Source organism: Cydia splendana, chromosome 2 (assembly GCF_910591565.1).
Source record: "Cydia splendana chromosome 2, ilCydSple1.2, whole genome shotgun sequence".
Taxonomy (NCBI): domain Eukaryota; kingdom Metazoa; phylum Arthropoda; class Insecta; order Lepidoptera; family Tortricidae; genus Cydia; species Cydia splendana.
This window is the reverse complement of record NC_085961.1, coordinates 27646470-27665203: the sequence shown is the minus strand read 5'-3', so window position 1 is coordinate 27665203 and position 18734 is coordinate 27646470. Positions and strand designations below refer to the sequence as shown.

At 39.1% G+C, this 18734-nt stretch overlaps 1 protein-coding gene across 2 annotated transcripts; it reads left to right on the top strand.

Moving 5' to 3' along the window:
- Positions 1 to 14601: 14601 nt before the first annotated feature.
- LOC134806051 (uncharacterized) lies at positions 14602 to 18319 on the top strand. 2 transcript variants are annotated; one of them, XM_063779255.1, is made up of 2 exons: positions 14602 to 15378; positions 18189 to 18319. In XM_063779255.1, the coding sequence occupies exons 1-2, from the start codon at positions 14610 to 14612 to the stop codon at positions 18191 to 18193; spliced, it is 774 nt and encodes a 257-aa protein (XP_063635325.1). In that variant the 5' UTR covers positions 14602 to 14609; the 3' UTR covers positions 18194 to 18319. The 2 variants fall into 2 exon arrangements, with proteins under 2 accessions (XP_063635325.1, XP_063635324.1); XM_063779254.1 differs by having other exon boundaries at positions 18180 to 18300.
- The last annotated feature ends 415 nt before the right edge of the window (positions 18320 to 18734 follow it).

The window sequence follows — 18734 nt, the reverse complement described above, 5'->3', positions numbered from 1 at the left end:
GTCCCACTTTAGCCTGGCGGTCTTCACCCCAACATCAACGACTCGGGTTTTGGAGCGAAGCTCTGTGTTCCTCACCCTGTCAGATCTTCGGACACCCAGGATACTTCGCTCCATTGCCCTTTGGCAAACCTTGAGCCGGGATTTCTGAGCCTCAGTTAGTGACCAGGTTTGGGCACCATAGGTGAGGATGGGCAAGATGCACATGTCGACGAGCTTGCGCTTCAGTGCAATTGGGAGTTTACCCTTCATGAGTTCCTTCATGGACCAGAAGCTCCTCCAGGCGTTTTCGATCCTTCTATCGATCTCCTTGTCCTGGCGATCTGTGAAGGAGATTATCTGGCCCAGATAGGTATACTCGTCGACATATTGCAAAATGTTACCATCCACAGTCACCCTGTGCTTCTTGCTGTTGGTCATTAACTGGGTTTTGGATTTATTCATCGTTAGACCAACCTCAAGGCTTGCGTTGCTAAGTTCCTGTAGCATACATTGCAGTTCGGTCGCCGAATTTGAGAAGAGTACGATGTCGTCCGCGAATCGAAGGTTTGTCAACCTCTTATCGCCGACCTCGATACCCTTTGTCTCCCAAGAGACCGCCAGTTTTTTGAAAACTTCCTCCAGGCAGCTGGTGAACAATTTAGGAGAGAGCGGGTCACCCTGCTTCAATTTGCTTTAGCCATCGGTTAACTTTTACGCTAAACTTTATCAAATCAGACTTACGACAAAACGCAAATAGAGTCGAACCAATAACTCGGTATGGCACTTGCAATGATAAAGTTTGGTGTTAATGTAAAATTTCTATGAAAATATGACGTATATAATGACATTCCCTCATTTTGTAATAACTAAATCGGTGCAAAGTTAGCTTAGGTGTATTCTAATGACACTGTTCCAAAACTTTTTTTTTCTGTCCAGGTTTGACATACACGATGGTAGAGCGAGGCACGGGGCGTCCTCTGATGGTGGTAAACGGTTTCACATTCTCAAAATACAGCAAGAATACCTACCGTTGCTCCAAGTACTGCAGGAAACGTTGTCAAGCGCTGGTCAAGTTGGGGGAAGATGGTAAAATATCGCAGGCCGTGGGGGAACATAACCACTTACCACCAGACCAGGTTTTTATGATGCAGTATAATGAACTTCAATATGTAAAAACACAATATTCTTAGGCATGTACTTATGATACGAATAATGGTTTCACGTTTTTAAGAACACTTACCGTTTGTCGAAGTATGTAAGAAACGTTGTCAAGCGCTGGTTAAGTTAAGAGGAGATGGTAGTACTACGCTGGTATTCGAAGAACATAACCATCTGCCCCCAGAACACGTTATTATATATTATGTTGTGGTTTGAATATGTCAAAGCACAATATTCTTATTAGGCGATATGTTGTTTTGAAAAAAATAACTAGGTAACCCTCAATACAAGCTTTGGTTAGATTAACCCTAACTTTTTATTTATTGTGTTATATTTATAGATAAAATATAGTTGTGTTTGTTGCACGTGTTTTTATTTATTTTCCTGATCCAGTTTCTATCCGTGACTTTGTTAAGAGTATTTTCCTATTAGAATATTAAAACTAAATACTAACATTGATATTGATGTTAAGTTATAGGTATAATGCTCCAGATGTAAGGAATGTGCATTATTTCAGACTTCGTAGAATACAAGATAATTCCAAACAGCAGAGGACAGCCACTCATTGTGGTTAACGGGTTTACATTCTCGAAAAAGAGTAAGAACTCCTATCGGTGCTCGAGGTACAACACCATCAAATGCCGAGCCGGTTTTCAAATGAATGCCAAGCAGAAAATCATCAAATTTACTGGAGACCACAACCACAAACCTCCTCCTTACGAGTATGTCGGCGCGTCTGGGGTAGACATGAAAGTCGAATTACAACTTGAATAAATTGCGGCAAGCAGGAAGTGTACCTAGGGGCTCTCCATAAATTACGTCATCGATTTTTGATCCCCCCCCCCTAAAATCATGCTTCGAATGACTCCGTTTCCTCCTACGTCATGTTACCATCATTCGATGTCCAGACCCCCCCCCCCTAATTTGAAATGACGTAATTTATGAATAGCCCCCTACCCAATGGCACGGTAGATGGCGCCTAAAAGAACACGTCGCGCAAGAAGAGTTTTCCCAGTACTTTTACCAGTCCTTAAACTATTTAAGCGGTCGCAGTTGTCAAGCTTTTCATTTTTGCAATATCCTTTACTAGGTTAACATGTATGTATACGTGTATAAATGTATTAATAAGAGTAGGTTGCACTAGAGTATAGAATATAATATATCTATGCCCCACCATGCAATCATAGCCATTAAAATCAGTCAATCAATTATGGAATTTATATTTTAACATACTTACTGAAACGGTAACATGTATACATGTTACCGTTTCTAACTTTAAATATAACACTATGTATTCGTATGGATCAATGTACCTACATGGACTAAATGAAACATAAACAAATAAATAGTCATGAGCTCTTTCAATCAATCCTTATTTAAAAAAATGTCCCTACAATTATACGTATGGTCGGTTCACGAACATCTTTACAAGCAAACGTTTCAGAAATATATTTAGCACATGACCTTATTGTCAGGGCCTTTGTCAACGTTGGCTTGTAAGATGTCTGTAAACTAGGCTGTAACTACTTACATCGATTTCATTTCAATGCCCTACTACAGCGGTTCTCAATCTTTTTTTTTGACGGAACCCTTTTGGAAAGCGAAATACTTGATGGAACCCTACAATAAAACAATAGTAGGTATCGGCGGTGGCGGCGTAGTAAAATTTTTCGAGGCGACTAAAGCATAAGTGTTCTAAATTCTTGCGGAACCCCTGTAGGGGTGTCGCGGAACCCTAGGGTTCCGCGGAACACACTTAGAGTATGGCTGCCCTACTAAAACATGTCGTACTTTCATTTTTCAGGTTTTCCTGAATACACCATGGTTCCAAATAGTCGAGGACAACCTCTACTGATGGTTAATCAGTATACATTTTCAAGGCACAGCAAAAATTACTACCGTTGCTCTAAATACGTTACCATTAAGTGTCCGGGTCATGTCAAACTGGACCCTAATAGGAAAATTGTAGCGTTAAACGAAGAACATAACCACCAACCGCCTCTTTATGTTCAAACTACATCAGGGTTGCATCGATTGCATATGTAGGTTTTTTTTTTAAATATGAGATAACTATTTCGCGTTTGGAAAGTTGGACTTCACTACAGCGTTTAAAATAACTACCGAAAACTTCGTAAAAAGCGATCAGTGTGACCTGCCCTTAAGATTAAGGTATTAAAAATAACATCTCATTAATTGATAAAAAAACATGCATTTCGAAAGAAATAAAATGAGTGATGTGAGTAATGTGAGTTAATATGTGTTCAAAACGCGAAAGTTTTAAATATGAAATAAAATGATTTTAAAACTAATATATTTTGTTTTCTCTAACTGTTCACGGCATCACAGGTCAGGCCCCAATTTCACCACGGCTACAATTGTCAGTGACATATGTCGAGCGACAATTGTCAAGCGACAGGTGACATATTACAATTTTATAAAATATTTTCTATAGAAATACTTACAAACATGACAGGCATTTTGCTACAATTGTATGTATTACAATTATGTTGTGAAACAAGAATTATTTTTTCTAGTCGACATATTTGTAGAATTGTCGGTGAATCTTGACAGGGAATGCGTTATATGTCGGGATTTCGTGACAATTGTAGTGTTTCTTGTGACAATTGTCATAAACTTAGCAAGAGAAATATCTGTTTTTTCAGATATAATAAAGTTTTTTTAATAATACAATGATGGTGGCAAACAGGAATGCGGCCCGCCCGATGGTAAGCGGTAACCGTAGCCCATGGATGCCTGTGACGTCAGCAACAGTGATGTTTTACAATTGTCGCACCTGTCACCATGGTGAAATTGGGGCCAGGTCCTTCACAGGTCTGGGCGCGGCGCGGGTAACTGGCGTCAGTTACATCAGGCGATTTATCTGCTCATTTGCCTACTGTTATAAAAATAACTTGCTGAGTTCGCATGTGTTGCGTTTATATACAGGATGACCAAAAAATAAGTGCATTCCCGTTGCCAGGGACGTTTTGGGATTATACTGAGCAACTTTTACTAACCCCGACCAACACCCAAAAATTTTGGCTGTTTCATAAATTTTTTTATGGGAGGGCAAATATTTTTTCGCAATTTCGGGGTTGCTCTCATAGTAAAAGTTGCTCAATATAATCCAAAACCTCCCTGGCAACGGGAATGCACTTATTTTTTGGCCAGCATGTAATTACTCTAGCTGTTTGCGCAGTTTAGATTTTTTTACTAATATTGATGCTATTGTTTTTTCAATCTGTATAATAATGCCACATTACAGTCTTCCCAGAATACAAGATAATTCCAAACAGACGACGGGGACGGCCTCTCATAATGATCAATGGTTTCACGTTCTCAAAGAAGAGTAAAAACGTCTACCGTTGCTCCAAGTACAATACCACTAGATGTCCAGCCAGCGTCTATTTGAATGCTCACCAGAAAATAACGGGGTTGAGTGAAGATCATAACCACCGGCCACCTAAATATGTGTCATCATTTTCCTGGCGTTGTCCCGGTCTTGCGCCACGGCTCATGTAAGCCTGGGGTCCGCTTGGCAACTAATTGCCGTTAGCAATTTTTACGAATGCGAATGCCGTGTGACTTTCCAACCCAAAGGGAAACTAGGCCTTACTGGGATTAGTCTGGTTTCCTCACGATGTTTTTCTTCGCCAAAAAGCGATTGGTAAATACTAAATGATATATTTACCAGTCGCTTTTCGATGACGGAAAACATGTATATGTATAGTTATGCCTCCTTACCATGTGTATGCTTCAGAAATGTATATGTATGAAAGTCAAAATCAGATGAAGACTACAGATGTAGAAATACCAAAGTTCGTTTGTATACAAGAAGTATATTTATTATTGCATTTTGTAAAGTATTTTTTATTTCCTCTCCTGTGGCCAGCAAGCACACAACTATTATTTTGATTAAACGGGATTTTACACGTTTATATTGTGACGTCGAATATGTATTATTATGAATAAAGAAATATATGAATAAGGGGTCAAAACGTAGCCCGATTAGCCCGAATGGTTCGTGTAATATTACACACGGTTGCTGCGTCGCCAGTTCCTTTTTCTTTGAACTTGGCTGGACTCGCTGGGTTAGTTATGAATCATTCCTAAAATGTTCGTTTCTTTTCAGATTTTCTTCTGCCGATAACAGCAGATTTCGCCCAATCGATTGACGCAGAGTTTCCTCAGACAAACTCAGATTTTCCTCCATACAAAATTATAACCACACAAACAGGAACATCCCTTGTAATGGTCGAAGACTATACATTTTCGAAACATAAATATAACAGCTACCGGTGTTCTAAATATACAGCGAGTAGATGCCGGGCGTCCGTGAGATTCGATAACTTGGGAAATATTAAGTCGTACCATGGAGAACATAACCATGAGCCTCCGAAATACGTGACGTCGCATGGGAAATATTTGAAAATTAATTCTTAAAGTTGGCCACGGCTGACCATACTGTATTTTCGCGATTTAAAGTCTAAATTCATACTGGTTTACCAATGCCTGTTTCAATGTGTGTTATCTAGTCTAGTCTTGTGTGATTGAGTGAGGTTGGAGTGGAGGTTGTTGTGTTATTGCACAGTAAAAACATTCCGTTTTGGATCTCATTTCATTATATGTTTTAATAGTTATTTGTTTTACAAGGGGGCAAAGTTGTTGTTTAACCGCTCGTGCTAATATTGATACCCGAGCAAGCGAAAGATTCCAATATTGAACCACGAGTGTAGCGAGTGGTTCGAAAATGGAATCTTGAGCGTTTGAGGGTTTCAAAGCACGAGGGTTAAACAAAATTTGCCCCGAGTGAAGTACAACATTTTTCACCACAGTAACCCGAAGCAAATATTAAATGTAAAATATCAAACAAAATCAAACCAAATCAAATCCAAATGAATGTTATTAAATATTTATCATCCAAAATCATTTAAAAGTCAATTCTACCAGCAAACATAAGAAAACAACTCAAAATTTGCATTTGATTACTTTGCCTCACATGTGAATAAAATGGAACTTTGCTATCAGTTTTTGAAGTGCAAAGTAAGCCTTTCCGAGCTGGTGTGGTGAAAAAGTCTTTTTAATAATATTTCATTATTTATGTTTACTATTTTTGAAAATCATACAAGAGGTAGAGCTTTTCGAGAGGTAACTTCCGATGTCATTGAATTCTAATCATAATCACGGATCCTGGTATTCTAAGCATGTGTACACCTGAAACAGATGAAAATATTAGTATTATGTATTTGTTCAATGTCATAAAGATATAAGGCTAGATATGCTTGGGCCTATTCGTGGTATTCTCAATTCGATTTTCCATCGAACTATGTGGATAATATATTTGTTGTTCTATCATGTAACCATTAATTAAGTAGTTAGTTGAAGTTACATACAGTAAGTACTGCTCAGAAAATAAACCAACCCAAGCATACCTTGCCTTCTTTTGTTTTATATTTTGTGTGGAATAATTAATTACTTGTAAATATATTTATTGTGAATTAAATTAAATTTATAAAATGTGTTTTTTTGCATTTTTCCTTCTTTATTATTTTACCTACCTACACTAATAAAATCTTTAACAAATAATTGTATTTTAGCCGTGTTTTTCTTTTCATTTGTTTCATTTTATTTATTTACAGAATTTCCTTCGTATGAAATGATTCCCTCTTCTAAAGGAACTTCACTTCTCATGATCAATGGATATACGTTTTCAAAAAGGAATCAGTATTATTATCGCTGTTCTAAATATGACAGTAAAAAGTGCGAGGTGGTAGTCAAATTCGACTATAAGGGAAATATAAAATCGTACCAAGGGAATCATAATCATCCACCACCAATGTATGTTAAGGCGGCGGATGGAAATTATTTAAAAGTATAGTGTTAGTATCTAGAAATATATTTTTATAACTAGTAAATTAAAACAAGTTAAAATATTTTGCGTTGTAACTATTGCATATTTTTGATTTATTACGATGAAGTACTCGTACATTACTTATGAAACTTAATATGACTAGTTTTATTAGGACTGCCGCGGGCAATGTCACTGAACATCCTAATCGAGGCCGTAATGTGGCAACGAACGTCACTCATTTTATGCCGCAACAGTAACTGGAGTTGCCATCAGGGTACCATCTTTAGAAAAAAAGTAACCTTGGCTTGTATTATTCTCCCTGCCCCCACCAATAGTTTAAATGTCAATTCTTAGTATCAGTTTTAGATCTCTAACAAGACGCTGATCTCAGCGTTTGGAATTCAAGACAATTTATGTTCCGTAAGTTTTCTCAAATCCCAGGTGCTGTTCCTTGTTCATGCATATCGATGCATGAACAAGGAACTGCACCTGGGATCTGCTCGTGTGCCAAATTATTGCATGATGTATGTACATTAACCTTATACCTGTCAATATATACAACAATTGTCCATTTATTGCAGCGACCTACAAGATGATAGCTACGTGCCGCGGCAAGCTTCTCATGCTCAACGGCTACACCTACTCCAAGAACAACCGAGGCTTCCTCTACTACTGCCGCCATTACGATGGAGTCACTCGCTGCACCTCAGGAGTCAAGCTCGACAAGTTCGGGAACATAGTTTGGGTGAAAGAGCAACACCACCATCCACCTCCGGTCTACGTTCAGACGGCTTCCGGCCGGTATTTGAAGGTTGGGTACCAGGAAAAGGTGAAAAAAATTTGGATTTAGGCATTTTGGCGGTAACACTATTTTTGACATGTCATTTGTACGCTAACTTCCCGTTAGTACCCAGGCCGCACAGGCTTTAGGTTAGTTTTCGTTCATGTCGTCTCAGATATGTCGTGTGAATATATGTATTTATTGTGAATTAAATTAAATTTTCAAAATGAGACTTTTGCAATTTTCCTTCTTTCTTCTTTTTCCTACCTACACTAATAAAATCATTAAAAAATAATTGTATTTTAGCCGATATTTTTATTTTGATTTATTCATTTTATTTTATTTATAGAATTTCCTTCGTATGAAATGATTCCTTGTTCTAAAGGAACTTCATTGCTCATGATCAATGATCTGTTCTAAATATAACACTAAAAAGTGCGAGGTGGTAGTCAAATTCGACTATAAGGGAAATATAAAATCATACCAAGGGAATCATAATCATCCACGACTAGGGTTTGCAATCCGGATCCGAAATGTATGCAATTATCCGGATCTGGATCCGGATCCGCGGATCTTCCCATACATTTCGGATCCGTCGTGCAAACCCTATCCACGACCACTGTATGTTAAGGCGGCGGATGGAAATTATTTAAAAGTATAGTGTTAGTATCTAGAAATATTTTTTATGACTACTAAATTAAAACAAGTTAAAGTATTTTGCGTTGTATTTCATATTTTTGATTTATTACAATGAAGTACTCGTACATTACTTATGAAACTTAATATGACTAGTTTTATTAGGACTGCCGCGGGCAATGTCACTGAACATCCTAATCGAGGCCGTAATGTGGCAACGAACGTCACTCATTTTATGCCGCAACAGTAACTGGAGTTGCCATCAGGGTATCATCTTTAGAAAAAAAGTAACCTTGGCTTGTATTATTCTACCTGCCCCCACCAATAGTTTAAATGACAATTCTTAGTATCAGTTTTAGATCTCTAACAAGACGCTGATCTCAGCGTTTGGAATTCAAGACAATTTATGTTCCGCAAGTTTTCTCAAATCCCAGGTGCAGTTCGTTGTTCATGCATATCGATGCATGAACAAGGAACTGCACCTGGGATCTGCTCGTGTGCCAAGTTATTGCATGATGTATGTACATTATTATACCTGTCAATAGTGTCAATATATACAACAATTGTCCATTTATTGCAGCGACCTACAAGATGATAACTACGTGCCGTGGCAAGCTTCTCATGCTCAACGGCTACACCTACTCCAAGAACAACCGAGGCTTCCTCTACTACTGCCGCCATTACGATGGAGTCACTCGCTGCACCTCAGGAGTCAAGCTCGACAAGTTCGGGAACATAGTTTGGGTGAAAGAGCAACACCACCATCCACCTCCGGTCTACGTCCAGACGGCTTCCGGCCGGTATTTGAAGGTTGGATACCAGGAAAAGGTGAAAAAGATTTGGATTTAGGCATTTTGGCGGTAACACTATTTTTGACATGTCATTTGTAGGCTAACTTCCCGTTAGTACCCCGGCCGCACAGGCTTTAGGTTAGTTTCCGTTCATGTCGTCTAAGATATGTCGTGTGAATATATTTATTGTGAATTAAATTAAATTTTCAAAATGTGACTTTTGCAATTTTCCTTCTTTCTTTTTTTACCTATAAGGGAAATATAAAACCGTACCAAGGAAATCATAATCATCCACCAGTTCCACCATCAAAGTATGTTCAGGCGGCAGATGGAAAGTATTTAAAAGTATAGTGTTATGGCGTTATTCATAAACGTTACTGGCCTGAATTAGCTATGAATCGTTTGTCTTTATCTGTCATTTTGACTTATGTATTTGTAAGAAAGGGATAAAACATAATTTAACTAAATCAAGCTCGTAAAGTTTTATGAATAAGTAAGGGTTAGTATCTAGCAATTTTTTTTATGACTAGTAAATTAAACCAAGTTCAAATATTCTGCGTGGTATTTCATATCTTTGATTTAGTTGTAAGATCAGTAAGTACTCGTACGTTACTTATGAAACTTGATATGACTAGTTTTATTAGTACTTAAACAATATTTCCTTTGCCGCGGGCAATGTCACTGTCCATTTTTCCTTGATAAAATCAGTGACAGATTGAACGTCCTAATCGTGGCCTAGCGTCACTCATTTTTATGCCGCAACAGTAACGCAGCTGCAGTTGCAATCCGAGTATCATCTTTAGAACTTATTATTCTTCCTTTCACAACCAACAGTTTGAATGTCAATTCTTAGTATCAGTTTTAGAGATCAACGTTTGGAATTCAAGACAATTTATGTTCCGTAAGTTTTCTCAAAGCTCGATATGCATGAACTAGAAACAGCAACAGGGATCTGCTCGTGTGCCAAATTATTGCATGACGTATGTACATTAATCTTATATTATATCAACAATTTTCCATTGATTTCAGCGACTTACAAGATGATAGCTACCTGCCGCGGCACGCTTCTCATGCTCAACGGCTACACCTACTCCAAGAACAACCGAGGCTTCCTCTACTACTGCCGCCATTACGATGGAGTTACTCGCTGCACCTCAGGAGTCAAGCTCGACAAGTTCGGGAACATAGTTTGGGTGAGGGAGGAACACCACCATCCACCTCCGGTCTACGTTCAGACGGCTTCCGGCTTGTATTTGAAGGTTGGGTGCCAGAAGAAGAGGGAGATACTGTTTGATGTGCCGATTCTTTAGGTTTTTGGATTTAGGCATTTTGGCTCATTGGCTGTTAGATTATTTTTGACATGTTATTTGATGAATGCCTGTCTTTCCCGTGCGTAGAAAGAAGAGTTCGAAGAAAGATGAAATATTGGGCATTCTATATATAAAAATGTTTGCAGGTAGTTAAAAAAAAAACTAGTCAAGAGCAATGAAAATGAGTGCAGATTAAAGAATTTCCATAAAAATATAGCTTTAGCTTATAGTAGGTTTTAATACTGGAGCGGTATTCCGCTTTATAATTTATAGTTAATTTTGATAATATTTACGTGCAGTGCCAACGCCAACACAGCGCAAGCGATCGTATCATATCAATATCAAATCCTTGTGTGATTGTGTTGTTGTGAATGTAGCATAATATATCTAAAAATCTTTAACATATTAATTTATTATCATGTTCAGTATTAGACGCGTGTATATTAAAAAAACGCTTATTAGAATTAGTTGGTATTTATTACTAAAATAATTAAGTGTCTAAAAATGTAATACATCGTGGCTATACTGGTTAAAAATGTAATACATAGTGACTATACTGGTTATTCTATTTCTGAAATGCTTTAATTTCGTTTCAAACTTAACTCAGCTAATAATAAAATGTACTAGCAGCTAATTAATAGTTAAAATTGTATATGAGAGAATAGTTTAAAACTTTAGAACAATAATGTATTCATAAGCAATGTAATCAAATTTTAATTACATATATCAAAATCTTTCTTCTATTTCTCTTACCTTAAGTAAAATGTTTCTCTTACCACACATTATCTTAAAGAAGAAAACTTTCAATTTCAAGTAACTAGGGCAAACCTTGGCTATTCGGTGATATGTAGTTATTCGGTGATAGTCAGTTTTATTGTCTTTTAGCCGAGTTGCCCGGTAATTTTATTGCTTAAAACAATGTTTAAGAGATATACGTACCATGGATGTGACTAATGTGGTGTAATATGGTTTCAAGTAATATAATTACCAGGTAACGCGGCTAAAAGACATTAAAACTGACTATCACCGGATAACTACGTATCACCGAATAGCCAAGGTTTGCACCTAAAATATAAAGTTTCTATTTAATTTTCTAGACATTCCTTACAAGATGATATCAATAGGCCGCGGCAACCCCCTCCTAATGCTGAGCGGCTACACGTTCTCCAGCCGAGGCCACCAGCTGTACTACTGTTCGAAGCTGACCAAGGGCTGCAAGGCCAGTGTTAAGCTGGACCTGGAAGGCAGGGTCGAGAGGCTGAGGGGAGAGCATAACCATCCGCCGCCGAAATATGCCATGACTTCGAATGGGATTTATTTGAAGACCGGATAACAGATGAATGAGATGAATATTGTTTTTTTAACGAGGAATGGCTATAATGTCCGGAACACCGTGAGTCCATGTGTGGCTGTGCCTGACTGGTTTTTGTGTAGACATTTAAAAGTCCGCAGCAAACTCGGTTCTCCATACAATTAACGGTAGTTACGCTCTAATTTTAAAACGACTAGCTATATTGCTCTGAAACTTTGTACTTGCCATAGGATAAGGTATATCTATGTAGCCTGTATGTAGTTTCGGATACCATTTATAAAAATACAACGAATTGAAGTTTTTCCTACAAATTTGGTTTTTCTCTACATATTTTGCTCGTCTTATAAGCTGGAGCTATATAAACTTATATGGGAAGGTGATATTCGGCCGAGCTTGCTGCGGACTCTTAATTACTCACACTGTTTCTACTTTTACAATGTTTCTGATACGATTAAATAAATAAATAACATAAAAGAACATGTGCATATTTGATTGTTTGAAATTTTTGTCATAAAAGTATCCAAGAACAGTCAAGGCCACCAGCTGTATTTCTCGAAGCTGATCAAAGGCGCAAGGCCAGCGTCAAGCTATCCTATCCTATCTATAATAAATTAATGTTCACCATTTTCTAGACATTACTTACAAGATGATATCAACCGGCCGCGGACAACCCCTCCTAATGGTGAATGGCTATACATTCTCCAAGAACAGCCGAGGCCACCAGCTGTACTACTGTTCTAAGCTGTTAAAAGGCTGCAAGGCCAGGGTTAAGCTGGACCTGGAAGGCAGGGTCGAGAGGCTGAGGGGAGAGCATAACCATCCGCCGCCGAAATATGTTCAAACTTTGAGTGGAGTTTATTTGAAGATGGGATGGGATTGAGAAACGGCTCCTGTGTAAAATGATCGGAACGCTGTGAGTCCATGTAGACATTTTTTGGATCATTTACTTTATTAAATGATGGTTAAATAACATGTGATTTGATTGTTTGTATTTTACCAGTACGACTTTCAAGAAATAAACGTGTTCTTAAAGGCCGGTAAGGCACTTCTATTCTAACCCCTCTGGTGTTGCAGGTGTCCATGGGCGACGGGAATTGCTTACCATCAGGCCATTCGTCTGCTCGTTTGCCTCCTATATAATAAAAAAGCTTAGGTTGTCATTAAATGTTCAGCCACGTACATAAATACTTTTACCAAAAATTAAGAGAACCAATTTTACATACATGAAACGTTATTACTCTCGGTAGTAGTCTGGCACGTGTTGGTAGGTATATATGATGACAATATCACAAGCATTATCACGACCATCATTTAAGTATTCATTATTAAAGTTAATATTTTAGTAGCTAACATTTTTACAGGCATAACCGACATTAAAATAGATGTACCCGTCATTTATCCTGCCGATTGTATTGAACCTAAAACGCGAATGACGCCCGCCGAGAGACAACGTCGCTGGCGAGAAAAACTCAAACAGGATCCTTCGAAAGAAGCCGAATGGAGGCGAAAGAACAGACAACGATACTACGACAAATACCAGAAGTCAGTTAAAGATATGTCGGCCGAAGAGCATGAGGCAGCTAAGAGTACATGGCGAAAAATGTCGCAACGATATAAACAGAGGAAAGTACGTGGTGAATCGATTGACGAATAGGGCGCTTTGTGAATAATTGTATTGTATGCTGACCGATAAGTTCTAGAGTCCGTCTAAGTTGATTTCTCGCTAACTTTGACGTAACAAAGTGTGAACGTGCCATTATAAACATCATGTTTTATAGGGGACTCCCTCTGGTCGCATAACAACTTTTGTCATATTTTAAATTGTCATAACACTTTATGCATAAAATTGTAAGTCATAAAAATCTTCAGTCAGAATTATTCCTGAGCATAACTGGGTTTTTGTCATAAATGAGTTGTCATAATTTTTATAGTCATTAATTTAATTCGCATAAAATTTTAAGTCATATGCTTGATATCCATAATTGTTTTTCGTTCGAAGTATTGCAGTGCATGGTATTAATATAGACATAAAAAGTTAAGTCATATATTTATAGTGGTCTTTTTCATAAAGTTTCAAAATGTTTGTAACCAAAGCATGAATAATAAATATGTATGGTTGTGAGCAACCTATGAAGCAAATATTACTTTAGTCATAAATGTCATAATTGTAACCACACAAAGACCGTATAAAAGAGGAGATCGAAGGAGAGGAGCCCCCTCCAGTAGGAGAAACGGTTTTATAAAAGAAACTAATCATAATAGGTAGGTTAGGTTCGTTAGGTTTCTTCAGATGCCCGAAGGGCAAACTACGCAGATATAGGAGCCCCGCGTGAGCGGGGCTCCGTCGAATTAAGTGTTTGGACGGATATTAGGAAAAAGGTTTTTTTCGAGGAGTTGTTGAGAGGCTAAAATTATGTAAACCATTATGGTTGAAAATTATTATGCTACAAAACGTTATACGTAGAAACATTAATAAGTATCGATAACTATGCTTTTAGCTGGTATGACATTTGATTCATTATAATCAAAACCTATATGCACAAAAAATATATGACAACTGCTGAGTATGTCATCAAATATTATGGCTAAAAATGTATGACACATAATAATATGACTTTTAATTTGTATGCGCAATGATGATTGTTATGTATGTGTGCGTGAGCGCACCACCCCGCTTCCATTACTACGTACGTACATGTGCAATAAAGCAGTGTGTCTATAGCCATCGGTTGTTTCACTCGTGCCCTTCCAAATACAACATTGGCGACGATCTACCTACGCGAAAATAAAAATGTCTACCAGTGCGCATTTCGGAATTTTGCCTACTTTTGATCACCATTCGCAGACATGGAAAACGTTTAAATCACGCTTATTGCAATGGTTTGTGGCAAATAAAATAAATGCGACGTCAGACGCGGGAGGCGAACAAAGGCGAGCGATATTACTTAGCACACTCATTGACGGTACTTACAAACTCGCAGCGGACTTAGCGTTGCCCAAGAAGATTGAAGAAGTGCCGTACGAAGATGTATTAAAATTGTTGGAAAACCACTTTGTTCCAAAGGTGTTTGGGTTTAGTGAACGGTACAAATTCTATTCGGCCGTTCAACAAAACGGAGAGACGCATACCCAATGGGCGGCAAGGCTACGTGGTTTGTCAGCGGATTGCGACTTCACAAACGTAGAGGAAGTTCTTCGCGACAGATTTATGATGGGCATGCTGCCGGGACGGGAGCGGGACAAGGTTTTCACGCAGGACCTCAAGGAGCTGACGCTTACCAAGGCGGTGGAGTTGGCTAACGCGGTGCGCTGCGCGCGGGAGGTGTCGGCGGGTGCGGGACAAACGGCCTCGACGAGCGACCAGCTGTTCAAGATCACCAGCGAGACCAAGGATTCGGCCCGTGAAAAATGTGCGGTGTGCGGTTATTCAAACCATAAGACGGCCGAATGTCGTTTTTCTAATTATCGATGCAAGAAATGCCGCGGTAAAGGCCATTTAAAAAAAATGTGCAAATCAGTAAAGTGCATTATGGCGAATGACGTGAGCGAGGGAGACGACGGTAAGTTGTTTAATATTCGTTCCATAAAGGGGGAACCCATGTTAGAATGGGTGACCGTACAAGGCGTGCCGTTACAGTTTGAAATTGATAGCGGGGCAGCGGTCACGGCGATGTCGCCGCGGCTATTCAACAAGCATTTCTCTAAAGTGACGGTTTGCGCGCCTAAGAAAAATCTGGCGTCATATAACGGCGGTAACCTGGCCTCCATAGGTATGGCGCCAATGTCCATAGAATACGCGGGACGCACACAGCTGATTGATGTTTACATTATTCGCAATGGTGGCCCGCCGATTTTAGGTCGAGATTTCATTTCAGCATTTAACTTAGAAATGACAACACCAGTTAATTACTGTACGCAAAAACGGGATAAACTGGAAATATTGCAAAGTAATTATCCGGCAGTGTTTTCAGATGATTTAGGCCTATTTAATAAGTACAAAGTCGGGTTGCCGCTTAAACCAGACGCGAAACCGGTTTTTTTCAAGGCGCGACCGTTAGCATTTGCTCTAAAGGGAAAAGTAGACAAAGAAATAGACCGCTTAGTAAGTCTAGGTGTATTAAAGCCTGTTGAGTATTCGGAATACGCATCTCCAATAGTTCCGGTGTTAAAAAATAATGGCACCATGCGTATTTGTGCAGATTACTCGGTCAGCATTAATAAGCAGCTGTGTGTGGAACAATATCCGTTACCCACAATTAAAGAGCTGTTCACTAAATTACACGGAGGACAAACGTTCTCAAAGCTAGATTTATCTTCCGCGTACACTCAGCTTGAGTTAAAGCCGGACTCCCAGCATCTTACCTGCATAAATACGCATCGTGGTTTATTTATCTACACACGCTTAGTTTTTGGGTTGGCTAGTGCCCCGGCTATATTTCAGCGCGCGATTGATAATTTGCTTAGTGGTATGGAAGGAGTACTGTGTTTACTGGACGATATATTAATAACCGGTAAAGACGACACGGAACATTTGCAAAGATTAAACGCAGTTTTAAAAAGATTGGAAAACGCAGGGTTAACTTTGCAAAAAGAAAAATGCGTATTTTTTCAGGAGCAAGTGCAATACTTAGGTTATATAATAGATAAAAACGGGCTTCACAAATCCCCCGACAAGGTGAAAGCAATCCTGGAAGCGCCTGTACCGACCAATGTAAATAAATTACAATCATTTTTAGGTTTAGTAAATTACTACCGTAATTTTGTGCAAGGGGCATCCATGATACTTTCACCGTTGTATGATTTGTTGAAGAAAGGGGTTAAGTGGTGTTGGAGAGAGGAGCATGACCAAGCATTTGAAAAAATAAAAAAAAGCCTGGCCTCGGAACAAGTTTTAGCCCATTTTGACCCAAATGCTAATCTAGTTTTGACCGTTGACGCATCACCTCACGGCCTTGGTGCCATTTTGAGTCAAATACAGCCAGATAACAGTGAAAGGCCTATTTCATTCGCTTCGCGTACGCTTAACGCGGCAGAAAAAAATTATTCGCAACTTCAAAAAGAAGCCACGGCAATCGTGTTCGCAGTTAAACGCTACCATCAGTATTTATTTGGGAGGTCGGTGCCCTTTACTTTACGTACCGATCATAAACCTCTAATCTCCATTTTCGGGCCGTATAAGGGCATTCCCGAAGTTACGGCTAATCGGTTGCAAAGGTATGCAATTTTTTTAAGCGCATATAATTATAAAATTGAGTATATCCGGAGTGCCATGAATAGTGCAGATTATCTGTCTCGAGCTTGTTTACCTGACAACGGCGATAACAGCGAAGGGCCACAGCGGGGGCGCGCGCGCGGGGAGGGACTAGACCCGTTCATAGCAGATGATCGTGCGTCATACATCAATTTTGTTATCGAAGGATGCTTACCGTTAACTACAGACGAGTTGCGTAATCAAACAAAGGCTGACCCAGATTTAAGTAAGGTGATAGGTTACGTTTGTAAAGGCTGGCCTAAGAAAATTAACGACGATAAGTTAAAACCCTATTTCCAATGTAGATTGCAGTTATCATATGAAAACGGCTGTTTGATGAGAGGCCATAAGGTCGTAATTCCTGCGACTTTGCAGTCACGCGCGTTATCAGAGTTACATAATTCTCACTTAGGAATAGTAAAAACCAAAGCGGAGGCTCGGTCCAAATTTTGGTTTCCTAAGATCGACGAAAAGATTGAACAAATGATAGGTTCTTGTGAAACTTGTATTAAGTTGAGGCCGGCACCCAGTCGTGCACCTTTAGCTCCTTGGAAATTCCCTACGGATCCTTTTACGAGGATCCATTTAGATTTTTTGGGGCCAATTAATGGCAACACCTACCTAGTGATCGTAGATGCTCATAGTAAATGGGTTGAGGTCTATAATATGAAAAACGGCACTAACACGTCGGCGGTGTGCGAAAAGTTGTACGAGTTCATGGCTAGGTTCGGGTTACCGCAAGTGATAGGTAGTGACAACGGGTGCGCATTTACGTCACAAGAGTTTAAGGATTTTTGTTTGTTGAACGGCATAACACCGGTGACGTCACCGGCGTACCACCCGGCTAGCAATGGGCAGGCAGAGAGCTCCGTGAAAATAGTCAAAAAGGGAATTAAATCCTGTTTAATAAATAGTCGAAATATTAAAGATTGTAATAATAAGTTACAAAAATTTCTTTTTGACTACAGGAATTCAATACATTCCACGACGGGGCACTCGCCTGCTCAATTAGTTTTCGGCCGCAAACTTCGGACACGCCTAGATTTACTTAACCCTTCGACTGCGTCCACCTCGCACACGTCATTGGATAATTATGTAAAAAATCAACAGTGTTTACAGAGTAAGGCGTATAGTGGTAAAAATAAACAAGAATTTAATATAGGCGATAAAGTTTTATATAAAAAAAACTTTAATACTAATAAGTTTACATGGTGTAAGGGTATAATTTTGGAAAAGTTGGGAAAAGTGGTATATTTAGTAAAAGATTGTGAGCATTTAGATAAGCATAAAAAACATAAAGATCAATTAATGTTATACAAGGGAAAAGAGGACGGTTCGTTTCTAGATGACATCTCTCTAGAAGATTTATTCTCATCAGAACAAAACATTTCCTCGACGGGTACTACCGGCAGCGAAGTGCAAAATAGTGAGGGAGGAGAAGGCGGTCAAATAGCCGATCGAAGCCCAGAAGGCGCCGAATTAACAGATCCTATGCCGCCGCCCGACGACGACCCACAGGAACGGTTCGAGGACGCCGAGTCGGACGACACCCCAGTAGAAGGGCCAGATGATCCAAGTGTACCCAACCCGGCTACCACTGTCGGCCAGGACAGAGTCAAACGAAACCGTCCCAAAGTTAATTATAAACCCTATTTTAAGTAATCT

Bases quoted from the DNA above. Each gene is read 5' to 3' on its own strand.
- LOC134806051 (XM_063779254.1), top strand. From the start codon at position 14,610: ATGTCTACCAGTGCGCATTTCGGAATTTTGCCTACTTTTGATCACCAT.